Genomic DNA, 17,574 nt, shown 5'->3' on the forward strand with positions numbered 1-17,574 from the left:
AATACCTGTGACTGTGTGGCTAGGCATAGCTCAAATACCATTGATAAATTTGCTGATGATACAACCATTGTTGGTAGAATGTCAGATGGACATGAAAGGACATACAGAGCAAGATATACCAGCTAGTAGAGTGATGTCACAGCAATAAACCTGCACTCAATGTCAGTAAGATGAAAGACCTGATTGTAGACTTCAGGAAGAGCAAGCCATGGGAACACAAACCAATCTTCAGAGGGATCAGAAGTGGAGAGAGTAAGCAATTTCAAGTTCCTGGGGGGTGGGGGGGAGCGGGGAGGTCAAGATCTCTGAGGATCTAACCTAGTCCCAGCATATCGATGTAGCTCTAACAAAGACAAGACAGGAGCCACAGTGCCTATAAAAAGTATTCACCCCTCTCCAATTTGAAGTTTTCATGTTTTATTGTTGATGCAACATTGATTAACGGTGGATTTACTTTAGCTTTTACAATGCTGATCAACAAAAAAACTCTATGCGCCAAAGTAAAATCAAATTTCCACAAATTGGTTTAAATTTATTACAATTATTGAAAATAATTGATTAGTAGATGCACTGTCAGCAATTACAGCCTCGAGTCTGTGTGGATAGGTCTCTATCAGCTTTGCACATCTGGACTGCAATTTTCCCCCATTCTTCATTACAAAACTGCTCAAGCTTTGTCAGATTGCATGGGGATCACGAGTGAACAGCGCTTTTCAAGTCTAGCTACAAATTCTCAATTGGATTGAGGTCTGGACTCTGATTTGGCCTCTCCTGGACATAAACTTTGCTGTTTTTAAGCCATTCCTGTGTAGCTTTGGCTTTATACTTGGGGTCATTGTCTTTCTGGAAAATGAATCTTCTCCCAAGTCGCAGATCTCTTGCAGACCGCAACAGGTTTTCCTCAAGGATTTCCCTGTATTTTGCCGCATTCATTTTACCCTCTGTCTTCACAAACCGTCCAGATCCTGCTGCAGTGAAGAATCCCCGCAGCATGATGTAACCATCACCATCATTCACAGTAGGGATGGTGTATTTTTGATGATGTGTGGTGTTTGGCTTACGTTAAACATAGCATGGAGTCAGATGGCTAAGAAGCTCGATTTTGGTTCCTTCAGACCATAGAACTATCTTCCAGCTGACTTCAGAGTCTCTCATGTGCCTTCTGGCCAACTCTAGCTGAGATTTCATGTGAGTTTTTTTCAATGGTGGCTTTCTCTTTGCCACTCTCCTGTAAAGCTGCAACTGGGGAAACACTTGGGGGGGGGGTTGAATACTTTTTATAGGCACTGTATATTTCATTAGGAGTTTGAGGAGGTTTGGTGTGTCACCTAAAACACTTGAAAAGTTCTACAGATGCACTGTGGAGAGTATTCTGACAGGTGGCATCACTGTCTGGTATGGGGGGGGGGGGGGATGGGGTGGTAATACTGCACGGGGTTGAAAGAAGCTACAGAAAGTTGTTAAATCAGCCAGCTCCATCTTGGATACTCGGCATCTTCAAGGAACGGTGCCTCAGAAAAGTGGCTTCCATTATTGACTCCCAACACTCAGGGCATGCCTTCTTCTCACTGTTACCATCAGGAAGGAGGTACAGAAGCCTGATGATAAAAATTAAAAGCAGGAGCAGGCTGAATGATCCTTAATCAACTTTCTGAATGAATTGGAGGTTGGTGTGGCACTTGTTTAACTTCAGTTCCTTCAGAAAGTTGACCTAGTGCCACACTTTCTGATTCGCTGAGTCAAAAAAAATCCACCATTCTTTGATTGTGGTCCTATTCCTGTGCTGTACTCTCCAATGTTTTCTGCTCTAGATATGTTGTGACTGGTCCCTCCTTGATCACTTCAAAGATGAGCAGGGGAATAGCCAATGGAGTTTAATCCTGTTAAGTGTGAAGAGATGCATTTTCAGTGTAAGACATGGTAGGACCCCAGAAAGTATCAAGGAACAGAGGGCCCTTGGTGTGTACATCCAAGGATCTCAAAAGGCAGCAGAATGGGTTGAAAATATGATGAAAAAAGCACACGGGATATTAACCTTTAGAAGCTGGGGCACAGAATAGAGCAGAGTGGTTAACATGCAACTTTATAAAAAAAAATTTGGTTAGGCCACAGTGGAAAACCATATGCATTTCTGGTCCTCAATCTATAGGAAGGTTGTAATTACACTAGAGGAGATTTTCCAGGATGTTGCCTAGGATAGAGCAGCTCAGTTTTAAGGGGAGACAGGACAGGCCAAGCTTGATTGAGGAGGACAGGCCAGGTGTGAGCAGAGGACCCTGACAGAGGTGTACAAAATCATGAGGGGCAAAGACAAATAAGAGTTGTAAGAAATTCCCCTTCATGTCAGCGGTATCAAAACCGGAGGATTAAGAATTAGGGTGGATCTGAGCAAGAACTTGCGCCACACTGAAGATGGTGGAATCTGGAATGCACTGAGCGAGATAGTGGTGGAGGCAGAGACTCTCGCTACCTTTGGCAAGTATCTGAGCAAGAAGTTAAATGACCAGGGTACCGAATTCTATGGATCCAGAGCTGGTAAATGAATTTAGTGCTGATGGGTAATTGATGATTGGCATGAACATAATGGGCTGCAGTCTGTTTCTGTGGGGGTTGACTCCAGGAGATCCTTCTTCAACTCTGTCCTACACCGCTGACCCTATTACCATGAAACAATGACCCTTAGTGTGAGATGTTCCAGCCAGAGGAAGCAGCCCCTTGGCAGGAACCCTCCCAGCCATTGTTGTTGTGAATAAGATCAGCTCTCCCTTTTTAAATTGCATCAGTTACAGGCCCACCCTTATCTATGCCAGGTTTGTGGAGTGAATGAAGCTCTGTACTGATATTCTCCAGGCCACCAAATCTGTGAGCAAAATGTGGATCTCTCTGCTTAACTAAGACAATGATATTTCCTTGCAGGTTCTTGAACCAAGCCATGCGCCTGTATAATGCAACAGAAGTGGTACCAATCAATTTTGTTTTCTTTACAACCAGTGCTATTATTGCAGGTGGGGTTCTGTCTGTATTTATTTATCTTCCTGCTTAAGAATTGCCTGCAGATCTATAATCCTATGTGGTTTGCACTTGTCAATTGAAAGTCAGATTGCTATTTATTTGAGTATATGCAAGGAAGTTGCCCAGATTATAAAATCCAGGGGTGGGTGGGGAGTTAGCAATCTCTGATAAGTATTTTCTTAACCCATGTTTAACAGTAAGCTATTATTCTTTGACCGATCTGAGAGTAGACCTCTTACCCTGGTCAGTATCTGATCATAACAAATTGTCTTTCAAACAATCAATGCTGCAGAGAGCACTTGTACATTAAGAGCTATATTTCCTCCACTGCATATTTGTGTCCACAAGCCCATCATCTCTCCCTGAACTCCTAGATTCCCCAGACAATTACTGTTTTAGGAACAGCCTGTGAACCTTCTAATGTCTTTTGCATTCTCGGAACTATTCTGCATTCTGCCATGTCTGTAATGGTTGTGGAGTATGAATTTACATTTTGCTGAAATTTCTAGAAAGATTTGTTTTGTAAATTTACATTATTTTTCATCTACTGTGCATGGCATCCCAGTAGAGAGTTCAGACTCTTCTAGTTTTGAATTATGAATATTTCTGATGAGAGTTTCCTGGTTGGATGACAGAATAATCGGGACATAATTAGTTTGGTTAATAATTGCCTAAAAAGGATGGCAGATGTTTGGTCGGACATTATGACAGAGGAATTCAAGTCCAAGTTTATTGTTGTCATATGTAGGGTGCATACCGGAAGGAGTGTAGAAACCTGCTGTCACCCGGTGGAATGTACCCAGAATTAAATCATCATACAGCATAAAAATAGGCCCTTCAGCCCATCATGTCCATGTCAACCTCCTTACTTACTACACTACTCCCATTTGCCTGTATTAGGACTGTATCCTTCAATTCCTTGCCTATATAAGCATTTGTCTAACTGCCTCTTAAATGTATGTCCCTCCTCTAGCAGTTAAATCTCCTGCCTGTGGAGATGCTTTATTTCTTATTACCCTCGATATCTCTCTCAGAGCATCCCAAAAGAACCAATGAAGTCCATTGGAGTGGGAAATAAAGGCCAATATGAAGAGCAAATTAAAGTTCATTGTCATAGGCAAATATGTCCTGCGTACAAGTGCTATGAAAATTAGCTTTTTACAGCCACAGCAACACTGTGCATTACAAGATGAGGACAAGGATAACTTAAGTTTAAATTAACATAAATTATACATAAATTACACATGTGCAAATTAATAACAACACTGTTGCAGGAATTTCTCTTTGCTAGTGTGGTACTGTGGCACCACCGAAAGCACTGCTGCATCACCGCTCGAGCTTTGACTCTGGTCTCGGCTGCTGTCTGTGGAGAGTTTCTATGTTATCCCTGTGAGCCTGTGGGCTTCTCCAGGTTCTGCAATTACTTCCCACATCCCCACGGTGTGCTGGAAAGTTAATTAACTGCTGTCAGTTGTCCCTGGTGTAGGCAAAGGGCAAGGAGAATCAAAAGGGGAGTTAATGAGCATGTCAGATAAAATAATGTGCAGAGGAGGAAGAGGAATATTGAGAACTCGGGGCTGAATGGTCTCCTTTTTGTAATAGTAAGTAAGCAAGCTGGTCCCTATAAGTGCATCCTGGATTATCAGCTGCTGTCTATACTGATCTTATCCCAATGGGGTCCGTACCACTGTGCTAAACACAGGGAAATGGGATCTGCATAGGTAGGCACAGTGGACAAATTGGACCGAAGGGCCTGTTTACATATTGTATAACACTATGGCTGAATCAATGGACTGGAATCGAAGCCACTAGGCTAACAATCAAAAGGTGAAATCCTGCCACAGCTTCAGTAAATTTGGATTTAAATACTTCATCTCAGTAGTAGTAACTAGATTGTCTTGTCATAAAGCCCATAGGCATTTTCCACAGCTCCAAGTCCAGCTTCGTTTACTTGGTCTGGTCTACATCTGACTCCAGGGCGTTTGATTCTTAACTGTCTCAGCCTGAAGTTTGACTCAGCTAAAGTGAAATTAGGGGTGCTAACAGGGCCAGAGGAGTCTGCATGTACAGATTCTTTTAAAGGAGGGTGAAGGAATGTAGTCAGCTCAAACGTGCTTTTACTGCTGGTGCTCAGAGGCAAGTTTCAGTGAGGACAGTTTCAGTGGTTGAGAAGGGAAGCCTCGACCATGGCAAAATCTGCCTTTAGCTGTCAGTGAATAAACACTTACTGCAGAATAGACAAGTTAACAGATACATTAATCAAGGTGCTAGTTTTGATAACGTTTGGAGCAACTATTAATGAATGTAGTGGAAAGGGATATTCTTGATGAACCATGGGTCTGCTGGAACTGGTGGATTACTCTCCAAGAAGTTATAACTTGTAACTGGCAATTAGTTTATTATTACCACATGTGCAAGGTACAATGAAGATTTTCAGCCTAATTTCTAATGGCCTGAAGTGCAAATATACTATTTGCTGTGTTAATTACTTTATTGCATCTGTACATTCACATTAATTGGTTTATTAAAGTCACATATGTTGAGATACAGTGAAAAGCTTTGTTTGCATGCTATCAGACAGGTTAGTAGTACAAAAGGAAAAGCAATAACAGAATGCAGAACATAGAGATCAAGAGTTCATCTTTATCCTTCAAAACACCCAGTCAAGAGTTAAATAACAGCAGGAATGAAACTGTTCTTGATGTGTAAAATTATATTTAGAGATTTAAAAAAATCTGTTTAATTGTAGGAGTGATATTTTATCAGGAGTTCTACGGTGCTGCTTTACTCAATATCTTCATGTTCCTGTTTGGGTAAGTGATGAGGCCAACCATATGCCTCACTTCTTCATTGTGAATTGGGATTTGTGCTGGGGCATAGTTTATGGGTGGCTTACCCCCCACCCCGGCATCATGGAGGGGTTGTGTTCCCATCGTACACAAATAGAATAAGGTTGGGATTGCTAGGGTATTTTCCTTGGAGTGTAGGGAACTGAGGAATGACCTTACAGAGGTGTATAAAATTATGAGGGGCATAAGACAGAGGGAATGCACTCGAGGGTTGGAGAATCAAGAAATAGACTGCACAGGATTAAAGTGAGAGGGGAGAGGTGTCATAGGAAGCGGAGGGGCAACTTTATTTGCACAGAGGGCCATGCGTGCATGGAATAAGCTGCCAGAGGAAGTGTTTTGAGGTCAGTACAATAGCAATATTTAAAAGACAAGTGTATGGGTGGGAAAAGTTTAGAGGGATATAGGCCAAAAGTGGACAAATTAGCCTAGCTTACATGGGTATCTTCAGCCACTTGGGTTGAAGAGACTGTTTCTGTGCTGTATAATCTTTGTAACAAATCCACATCATCTGTGCATGAATCAAGAAATGAGGGCTGAACATAATTTTTTAAAAATCCATCAAAGTAAGTTGTTCTGCTGTGTCTCAGATAATTAGTGAACTTCATAAAGCAGATTTCCGTTCCCCGAGCTTCTGTAAAACTGGGATTGCCTTATATCAGATCGTGGGTTTTGTGAAGTTGCTTTCTGTTGAGTAAATTCTCACAGTGTGACTGCATCTGTGAACAACCTTTGCAAGCTAGAACCATTGGAGAATTGTGTGAGGAGTCAGAATCCAGATGGAGTGCATGTTTTGTCTTCACTAGTACTGTAATATCTTGTTTGAATATTTCTAGGTGTATGCTGTCATTCCTTGGTGTTTTCCTGATCGCCAAGAACAGGGAGAAGCGGACAGCTGACATTCGATATATTGATTTGGGCACCATTCCAAGTATGAATCTTTTACTATGTTAATCAATTCTGGTTATTTTATAAAATATTGTTGAAGAAGTAAAACAAAATCTGGCAGCAATTAGGTCAGCAAAGCCTTATAGGACCTAGAAACACGGCAAAGTGTCAAATAAAACGAGACTTTGGTGGCCTTAGCTTGGGGAGTTGGCAAACATGGCAGGGATAAAGTTGACAGAGTGCAACTCTTTCTGGACTGTGACGAAGCAGAGTACCTATTCTGCAGTAAGATCTTGCAAAGGTGGGGATGCAAAGAATGAATCACTGGACAACAAATTTTTTCAAAAGTGTTGCTTCAGAATTTTTTTTGTTTATGATAGACTGAAGATGAACACAAATATAATTTCAGAATACTTGTATCACGTAGGAATTTGGAGAAACAACAAATTAACTTTCATTGAATATGTGTTTAATTGTGTAATGGTGCTGTTGCTTTGCAATAGTTCAATTAAGTTAAAAATATTTTGCTAATGATTTTCATTTGTACTTGGTGTCTCAGGCTTCTTGCTTAAGTGTCCAACAATAATCCGCCAGCATTGATGGATTCCAGTTGCCCTGGTATCTTTTGTCAATGACCGCAATGTCCTGGTGAAACCTTTCACCGTGCTCGTCACTAATAGCCCCAGGATTTGCAGGGAAGAAGTCTAAATAGGAATGCAGAAAATGAATTTTTAGTGTGGCATGTTGCATTTCATAGTTTTATATGCTTGAAGCATGCTTTCAACCAGCTGCATGTAGTTTGGTGCTCTGTAGATGCCAAGAAAACTTTCAACAACTTCCTTGAAAGGGATTTTCTCCGGTCCCACTAGAACTTCTTCCAATTGCCTGTCATTGATGACCTGTTTGATTTGTGGATCAACAAAAATGCTTTCCTTAATCTTGGCGTCAGTTATTCTGGGAAGCATCTGTCTCGAATATCAAAATCCTTCATAAAAATTTTTGTGCCTGGTGATAGCAAATTCCATCCTTACAGTCCTGAACCCAATAGTTACTACTAAAACCTGTCCTGCCTTGCAGCTGCCGTGCCACCTAAGCATGCCCAAGCATGCCTGGACAAGATAGGAAACTTTCCAGCTTACATTGACGGCAACATTTTAATTGACTTGAATTATGAATTGAAATAGTACATGTAACTTTATTTTTAAAAATGGTGCGTGATAGAAAGAATATGCAATAACTGGAGTAAGTTCAAATGAGGTTCAGGAAAAATGATACAAGGATTGAATAGCTTGTCATATGAAGAGCATGTGGTGGCTTGGGGCCTGTATACACTAGAATTCAGAAGAATGAGAGATGGCTTTATTGAAACCTATCGAATGGTAAAAGGCCTTGATAGAGTGGAAGAGGGTGTTTCCTATGGTGGGAGAGTCTAAGACCAGGGGGCACAGCCTCAGAATAGAGGGGTGTCCTTTTAGAATGGCAATGAGGAGGTATTTCTTTAGACAAAGTGGTGAATCTGTGGAATTATTTGCCACAGGCAGCTGTGGGAGCAAAGACTTTATGGATATTTAACCTAAAGGTTGATGGATCTTTGATTGGTCAGACATGAAGGGATATGAGGAGAAGGCAGGAGATTGGGGCTGAGAGGGACATTGGATCAGCCATGATGAAATGGCAGAGCAGACTCAATGGGCCAAATGGCCTAACTCTGCTCCTATTCTCATGGTCTTATATCAAACTGCTGGAAAATTATGCTGGAGAGGTAGCAATTGGGGACAAGGCAGACAAACTGAATAAGTATTTTAGACCATAGGAGCAGAATTAGGCCATTTGGCTCATCGAGTCTGCTTTGCCATTCAATCATGGCTGATCCTTTTTTCCCCTCCTCAGGCTCACTCTCTGGCCTTCTCCCCATAACCTTTGATGTTGTGTGCAATCAAAAACCTATCAATCTCTACCTTAAATACACCCAATGACATGGCCTCCACAGCTGCCTGTGGTAACAAATTCCACAAATTCAGCACCCAATTTGTGGAAATTCCACATATTTGACCACCAAAAAATTGCCCTGCGTGTTTTAAATGGCCGCCCCCTATCCTGAGGCTGTACTCCCTTGTGTTCTAGACTCCCATATCATGGGAAACATCCTTTCCACATGCACTCTATCACATCAGTAGGCCACAACATCATACCAGACAATCTGTAATAGTGCAACAAGATCATCATTGTTTTTATACTCCGTACATTGAGATACAACACTTTGAGTACGGTATTTGCTACCCTTTTTGATTCTGCATCCCTAATGCACTGATACTTACCCTGCTGGCTGCAATTTTGTCCTATCATCTGCCTACCCTTCCTGACAATCTGTCGGCACGCTATCTTTGCTTTTTTTAACCATCGTCCTATCCTGAATTCCTTCACTCTGGTTCACATCCTCCTGCTAAACTTGTTTAAACCCTCCCTAACAGCTCCAATAAACCTGCCTGCGAGAATATTGGTTCCACCTTAGGTTCGGGTGCAACACACCCCTTTGTACAGGTCATACATCCACCAGAAGAGATCCCAACCAGAAGCACCTGCCCCTGCACCAGTTCCTCAGCCACACATTAATCTGCCAACTCATCCTGTTTCTACCCTTCTGGAAAGGAAAACTTCATCCTGAGTACAGATGTGGCGGAGACAGAGGAACTGAGAAACAGAATGGCATTTTTTTTCAAGTGACCAGTAGGAAGGAAGAGTCATTGGGCTTGATTTGTTTTACACTGGCGTGTTAGAACTGTTTCTGAATCGAAATGTAAGCTTGTGGCTGGATTGGTTTATTTGGCCTTGCTTGATCCTGCTTGGAAGTTCTTGAACCTGAAATTGGATGATGCCTGTTTTACTTTTCAAGATACAGCAAAGTAAACAGGTCTACTAACTCAATGAGCCTGCATTGCATAATTACACCCATTTAACTAATTAACCTAATAACCCGTACCTCTTTGGAAAATGGGACAAAATCCATGCTGTCACAGGGAGAATGTACAAACGCCTTACAGCAGTGGAATTGAATCTGGTTTGCTGGTGTTGTTATAATGTAATGCTAACTGCTACTCTACCATAGGCATTTGTTAGCTCCCTACGAAAATTTACTTGCAGAAATGCCCAGGAAAGTTATTTTAGAATGAAGCTGAGTGATTCTGTGCTTGGATGTAAAAAAATAACTTTCCCTTCTTTCACTGAATGGTGTCATTTGCAAAGAAAGGAGCAAATTAAGATCCGAAGTCTTGGAACGGTACAGCATAGAACAGGCTCTTCAACACAACATGCCTATTTACATTGTGCTTATGTATACTAATCCCATATAACTACATGAGGTCTATAGTCTTTTGTGATGAACAATGCAAGTACTTGTCTAGATGTTTCTTTAATACTCATTGTGCTTGCTTCCACCACCTCTACAGGCAATATATTCCAAACTCCAGTCACCCTCTTGTGGAGAAATATTCATCTTTATTTACCCTCATGTGGTAACCCTTTCATTCATCTGCCCTTTTTGATTTTACATCTCTCTTACACTGATAGTCACCCTGCTGGCTGCAATTTTGTCCTATCATCTGCCTGCCCTTCCTGACCGTTTGATTGTACGCAATCTTTGCTATTTTTTGGTTTTGCCTCAGTCTTTACTGTGGTAGGCACTAGCAATATGCCTGAATTTCGAGAATATCAGTGGGCAGAAGTGAGTAAGGTTGCCATTACTAGGGAGAAACTGCTTGGGAAACTGAAAGGTCTGAAAGTAGATAAATCACCTGGATCGAGTGATGTACACTACAGGGTTCTGAAAGAGGTGGCTGAAGAGATCGTGGAGGCATTAGTAATGGTCTTTCAAGAATCAGTAGATTCTGGCATGGTTGCAGAGGACTGAAAAATTGCAACTGTCAATTTACTCGTCAAGAAGGGAGAGAGGCAGAAGAAAGAAAATTATAGGCTGATTAGTTTGACCTCAGTGGTTGGGAAATTTTTGGAGTTGATTGTTAAGGATGTGGTATGGGGTACTTGGAGATATATGATAAAATAGGCTGTAGTCAGCATGGTTTCCTTCAGGGAAAATTTTGCCTGACAAATCTGTTGGAATTCTTTGAAGAAATAACAAACAGGATTTGCAAAGGAGAACCAATGTTGTGTACTTGGATTTTCAGAAGGCCTTTGACAAGGTGCAGCACATGAGGCTGCTTAACAGGTTAAGAGCCGATGACATTATAGGAAAGATACTAGCATGGATAGAGTGTTGTCTGGTGGGCAGGAGGCAAAGGGTGGGAATAAATGGACTCTATTCTGGTTGCTGCCAGTGACTAGTGGTGTTCTGTAGGGGTCTGTGTTTGGACTACTCCTTTTTAAGTGACATGTCAATGACTTGGATGACAAAGTTGATGGCTTTGTGGCCAAGTTTGCAGACTATACAAAGATAGGTGGAGTGGAGCAGGGAGGCTGCAGAAAGACTTAAATAGATTAGGAAGAATGGTCAAAGAAGTGACAGATGGAAGGAATACAGTGTTCAGTCATGCACTTTGGTAAAAGAAATAAAAGTGTAAACTATTTTCTAAATAGGGAGAAAATTCAAAAATCTGAGTCATCATGCAGGATTCCTAAAGGTTAACTTGCATGTTGAATCAGTGGTGATCATGACAAATACAATGTAAGCATTTATTTCAAAAAGATTAGAATATAAAAGCAAAGGTGTAATGCTGAGGCACTGGTAAGGCCTCAGTTGGAGTATTGTGAGCAGTTCTGGGTCTTCTAAGAAAGGATGTGATGACTTTGGAGAGGGTTCAGAGGAGGTTCAAGGGAATGATTCTGGGAATGAAAGAGTTACCATATGAGGTCTCATTGATGGCTCTGGACCTGAACACTCACTGGAATTAAGAAGAGTGAGGAGAGACCTCATTGAGACCTATCGAATGTTCAAATGCCTTGATAGAGTGGATGTGGAGAGAATGTTTCCTGTGGTGGGAGAGACTAAGACCCGAGGACACAGCCTCAGAATATGGGTTGTCCATTTAAAATGGCGATTTCTTTAGCCAGGGAGTGGAGAATCTGTGGAATTCATTGCCACAGACCAAGTGGAGGCCAAGTCATTGGGTATATTTAAGGCAGAGGTTGATAGGTCAGGGTATGTAGGGTTACAGGGAAAAGACGAGATTGGGGCTGAGAGGGAAATGGGCCAAATGACCTAATTCTCTCCTGTACCTTATGGTCTCATAATCTTATGCATTTAGGGTCAGAGGAAAAAAGGTTTAAGGAGATGTGTGGTAAAAAGGTTTTGTTCACAAACAGTGCTGGGTGCTTGGAACATGCCATTAGGGGTGGTGCTGGAAGCAGATTTGATAGTGACACTTAAAAAGCTTTTCAGATAAACAGGGAATGGAGGCATGCGGATCAGGTCAAGGCAGAAGAGAATTAGTTTAATTTAGCATCACGTTCAGCGCAGCCATTGTGGCAAGAGTGGCTTGTATCTGTATTGGTACTGTTCTATGTTCTAGAAGGTACTGGAATATCTCAGCAGATAAACAGCATCTGTGGAGAGAGAAACAGGGTTAATATTTCAGGGTGCTGATCTTTCATCAAGAAGGTTGCTGTTTTTATCTCAGTCACTGGTTGGTATGGTATGATTATGCTGGCTGCTTTACTGTGGCAGTGAGATGTGTATATGTAGAGTCTACAGATGGAATGTGCTGTGCTGAGCTGTGTCCACAACTCTGCAGTTTCTTGTGGTCATGTGCAGAGCAGATGTCATACCAAGCAATGGTACGTACAGACAGATCTACGGGGCTTTGATAAAAATTGGTGAGAGGATTGGGACACGCCAAATTTCTGTGGCCTTCTGAGGAAGTAGAGGTGTTGATGAGTTTTTTTAACTGTGACTTCCAACAGGTGACTCAATGTTTCAATTTAGCTTCTAACATATTTGGGTCAAAATAATTTTTGTATCATAAAGAAAGCTTTGTTTATAATATTATGGAAATTATTAGTGATTAATGTGGTGTTACCATACCATTCTCTGTTTCAAGGGTGTCTCAGTCTTGTTAATGGATGACTGTGCTAATAATGTCACTGTCCAAAGAAGGTAGAGCAAAGCCTGTCTCCATTTACTGCTGATCCCGAGAATCGGAGACATCTCCCTCCCCAAACCTCCCTGCACTTTCCTTTGTCTCTCTCCCAGTTCTAAATCTGAAACATTGGCTCCATTTCCCCTCCCACAGATGAGTATTTGGTCATGTGAATTGCCCTTATTGTTGGAAGGTGGCGATATGAAATGATAATGAGAAAGAGAATAGGTTCACTATAGCTGGGAATCAAAATAATAATGTAACAGATGAGATAAAAAAATGAGAGAGCTTATGTTTAAGGTGAGAGGGGCAAGATTTAAAGGGGACCTGAGAGGCAATCTTTTTACACAGAAATTGGTGGTTAGGTGCAAGAAGCTGTCAGAGGAAGTGATAGAAGAAAATACATCAACGACATTTAAAGGACACGTGGGCAGGTACACAGATAGGAAAAGCTTAGATGGATATGGGCCAAAAGTGGGCAAACAGAACAACTGGGCCTTCATGCATGCCTTAATAAAAAAACAAAAGATGAGTCGGAAAACTCTGGAATGGAACATTGAACAGTTCAGTTCAGTACAGTAGAGTTTCTTTGGTTCACAATGTTGTGACAACCTCCCTCCTACACAGTCCACAACCCTCCATTTTTCCTAATCCATTTGCCTATCTAAAAGCCTCTTAATGTCCCTTTTGTGCTAGCCTCTTCCACCATCCCCAGCAGTGTGTTCCAGGCACATGCCACTCCCTATACCTCTGACATCTGCCGCAAGCTTTCCTCAACTCACCTTAAAAGGAAGGCCACTGGTACTGGCCGTTGCCATCCTGGGAAAAGGGCAATTACTGTCCAATATCATTCTATCCAAAAGGAAGAAAATGAGTTTCCTTGCAGAATAGAAAGCCACTCCACGTACTTAACTGGGCATTAATGAGTTCCTTTCCTGTCCATTTCTACACTAAACATAATTAATGTCTTGTTGTTCAGAGTCCAGTCTTGTACATATGTTGCAGTGTGAAGGGAAATTGGCACTGAGTGAGTAATTAATCAAACTGGTGCTTTTGCAGGAGTACTTGGAGAGATAGATTGCTCCATATATATGTCCCTCAGCCTCCTTACTCCCTTCACCACCAACGCTCAAAGTTCAAAGTAAGTTTATTGTTAAAGTCCATATATGTCACCATATCCAGCCCTGAGATTCATTTTCTTGCAGGCATTCATAGTTAATACAAGAAACAATAGAATCAACGGAAGATCACATCATCAGGACAAACAACAACCAATGTGCAAACAAAACAACAAACAATGCAAATACAAAAAGAAAGATAAAAATAAGAAATACTACTAATAATAAATAAACAATAACTATCGAGAATGAAAGATGAAGAATTCTTGAAACTGTCCAGTTCAGTGGGAGTAGTTCAGGGATGGGGCAAGTGAAGTTATCTCCTTTGGTTCAAGAGATTGATCGTCGAGGGGTAATAACATTTCCTGAAATGAGTAGTGCAGGTTCTGAGGCTCCTGTGCCACCTTCCTGGTGGCAGCAGCGAGAAGAGAGCCTGGCCTGGAAGGTGGGGGTTGTTGATGATGGATCCTGTTTTCCTGTGACAGTGCTCCATGCAGATACATTCAATGGTGGGGAGGGCTTTAACTGTGATGGACTGGGCTGTATCGACTACTTTTTGTAGAATTTTTCATGCAAGGGCATTGGTATTTCCATTCCAGACCATAATACAACCAGTGAATATACTCCCCACGACACCTCTATCCTGCTTGGTGGCGCAATAATATCGGTGCCGGACTCCAGAGCGAAGGTTCCCGAGTTTGAATCCAAGTCGGGTTGAGCTTCGAGCTAGCAACTTGGCCTTGTAAAACAAGAATAGCTTGCTACGGAAACACACCACCAGGTTGTGGGACAATTATTACCCTGAAACCATCGGGCTCCTAAACCAGCATGGATAATTTCAATCACCACTACTCTGAACTGAGTCTACATACTACAGACTAACTTTAATGGACTCTTTATAAATCATGTTTTTAGTATCTTTTTAGTTTGCGCAGCTTGTCTTCTTTTATACGTTGGTGGTTTTCAGTCTTTGTTTATAACCATATAACAATTACAGCATGGAAACAGGCCATCTCGGCCCTTCGAGTCTGTGCTGAACGCCTATTCTCATTTTATCTATTATTTATAGATTTTTTGTAATTCCTATTGAATTACTTTTTCCTATAAATGTCTGTAAGAAAATGAATTTCAAGGTAGTACATGGTAACATATTACATATTTTTTTGAACTTGGTCCATTATTGTCATACGTAAGTACTGATGTAAGTGATAACTTTGTTTTGCATTCCATCCATTCAGATCATTTAATTACAACAGTGCATAGAAGCAGTACAAAGGAAAACAATAACAGAATGCAGAATAAAATGTTAGAGAAAATGTACTATTGTATCATACTAGGGGACCATTCAATAGATTTATAACAATAGGATAGAATTTTAAAGTAAGTACATGTTCTGCACAGCATTGTGGGCCAAAGAGCCTGTATTGTGTTGTAAATTTTCTGTGTTTCTAAGCAGTCCTTCCGCTTGAGGGCTTTTCACTTCAGGCTTTTGTAACCACTGCTCAAAGGGAGGGGGGAGAAGAGAGATTGTCTGGGGTAGGATGTGTCTGATTTTGTTGGCTGCTTTACTGGGGAAGTGTAGATAGAGTCAGTGGAAAGGTGATTGGTTTCTGTGATGTTGTAAGCTGTATCCACAATTCTCTACAGTTTCTTGAGGTCTTGGGCAGAGCAAGCCATGATATATTTGTTAAGGTCAGTGATATTAATGCCATATTAAGCAATTAAAAGAAAATACATTAACCATATTTTTCTGTTTATTTTACAGAGCAGAAAAAGTCAGGAAAAATCCAACCAGAACTCAACAGTATCAGTTCTTACGGAACTGTACAGGATGGAGAACAGAACAATGATTCTGTGGGTGAAAACGCAAAGTAACTATCAAACAGCAGATTGAAATGGATTTAATACTTGAACTAAGTATTAACTCAACCTTAACACCTCATCACGTTAGATGTTCTCAGTTTGGATTCTGGATTCATCCCACATTGTACTGTTGACGGGCTGTGGTCTAATCACACTTCATTGTTTACAATGGAAAATATCACTTCATCAGTCATGTGACTTTTAAAAAGTAAATTTATAAAAGAGCATCCTTTTGACTTTGGACTTTGAAATCCACTTGACAAACATATTTATTCCAAGATTTAAGCAGAAAAGCAGGATGATAATTCTTTCTATAATTTATTTCTAGCTTGCATTGTTGGAGGATGCTAACATTGAAGGGTAGAGTACTAAGTGAGGCAGCAGTTCCAGGTTAATGGCAGATTGCCTGAAAAAAACAAAGAATTTGTATTTATGGAAATTATGTAAATTTGTATTTATGTAAATATAAATTCACATGAATTTGTATTCAAGAGCTCAGGGCTTCCCTACGTGCCTTACTGCAGAAGGTACCACTTCTGAACATGGTAATGTTGTAGTATAGAAATTGTGGAATATCTCACAGAACATAAACATTGATTTCTCTAACTACCAGTAGTTCCTCCCCACATCTTCCCTCCTCTCCTTTTCCTTTCCCTGTTCTGGTTCCCCTCATACCCAATTTCTTATCCTCATTCTGCCCATTGTCCTTTTCTGGTTTCTCTCTTCCATAGCCAGTCTCCTCTCCTGTCAGATCCCCTCACAGCTTCTTACTCCAACCCTCCTCCCCTACCATCCTTTGTCCACTTGTACCCCTCCCACCTTCTTATTCTGAATTCTGCCCTCATTCCTTTCCAGTCCTGATGAAAGGCCACAACCCAAAATGTCAATTGTTCATTTCCCTGCATGGATGCTACCTGACCTGCTGAGTTCCTCCAGCATTTTGCATGCGTAGATCTCACTGCCGATACGTTTTAGTGATGTTTGTTGTAGGATTTATATTGGCCAGGGGAGGTGAGATATCTGCCTGTCAACAAAGTAATGCGATAAGGTATTTTACATTCACTGGTGAAAAAGAACTGGACCTTCAACTATCATCTGACGCATGGCACTTCCAACAGTGCAGCACTCCTTCAGTAAGGCACTGGAGTGTGGACCGAATGCCTGTGTCTCTGGTGTTGAACCCTATAAACCTTAAGTACTGTAATTACAAAGTTTAGCCATTTATATTAATCAGCACAGTAGCATATTTAATTTTAGTTACTTTCCAGTATTTACTTAATATTTGATATTTTCAGGTTAAGTTCTTCTATTATTATGACTAAAATAGTTTCTTGTTTAAAATGTTCAATTAACTTGTGAACAAATGGAATAAAATGTTGTTTCCTGTAACATTTCACATGAATGTTCTCTTGTTTGCTCCTGCTTCTCCATAACGCTTTCAGAGTCAGAGAGTCATATAGCATGGAAACAGGCCCCTTGTCTGAAACTGGCCCATGCTAACCAAGATGCTCGTTTCAGCTAGACCTGTTTGCCCACATTTAGCTCACATCTCTAAGCCTTTCCTATCTATGTACCTTTACAAGTGCCTTTTAAAGGTCTGCGGCTACCTCTTCCTCTGGCAGTTCATTCCTTGTGTAGACCACCCGCTGTTGGGAGAAAATCCCCTCAGGTTCCTATTAAACGTCTCCTCTGTCACCTTAAACCTATGCCTTCTAGTTCTTGATTTCCCAATCCTCGGGAAAAAAGGGGCTGTGT

The 17,574-nt window shown here is 41.1% G+C and overlaps 1 protein-coding gene across 3 annotated transcripts in view; it reads left to right on the forward strand.

Moving 5' to 3' along the window:
• The window catches only part of LOC132398045 (NIPA-like protein 2), a 107,253-nt gene extending 90,031 nt beyond the window's left edge, over positions 1 to 17,222 (forward strand). For all 3 annotated transcript variants that reach the window (XM_059976977.1, XM_059976984.1, XM_059976970.1), the window contains 4 exons: positions 2,917 to 3,005; positions 5,762 to 5,825; positions 6,698 to 6,792; positions 15,722 to 17,222. In XM_059976977.1, coding sequence (XP_059832960.1) covers positions 2,917 to 3,005; positions 5,762 to 5,825; positions 6,698 to 6,792; positions 15,722 to 15,831 — 358 coding nt within the window. In that variant the 3' untranslated portion in view covers positions 15,832 to 17,222. The remainder of the gene's footprint in view (positions 1 to 2,916; positions 3,006 to 5,761; positions 5,826 to 6,697; positions 6,793 to 15,721) is intronic.
• Positions 17,223 to 17,574: the final 352 nt, after the last annotated feature.

The sequence above is a fragment of the Hypanus sabinus genome, chromosome 1 (genome assembly GCF_030144855.1).
Source record: "Hypanus sabinus isolate sHypSab1 chromosome 1, sHypSab1.hap1, whole genome shotgun sequence".
NCBI lineage: Eukaryota > Metazoa > Chordata > Chondrichthyes > Myliobatiformes > Dasyatidae > Hypanus > Hypanus sabinus.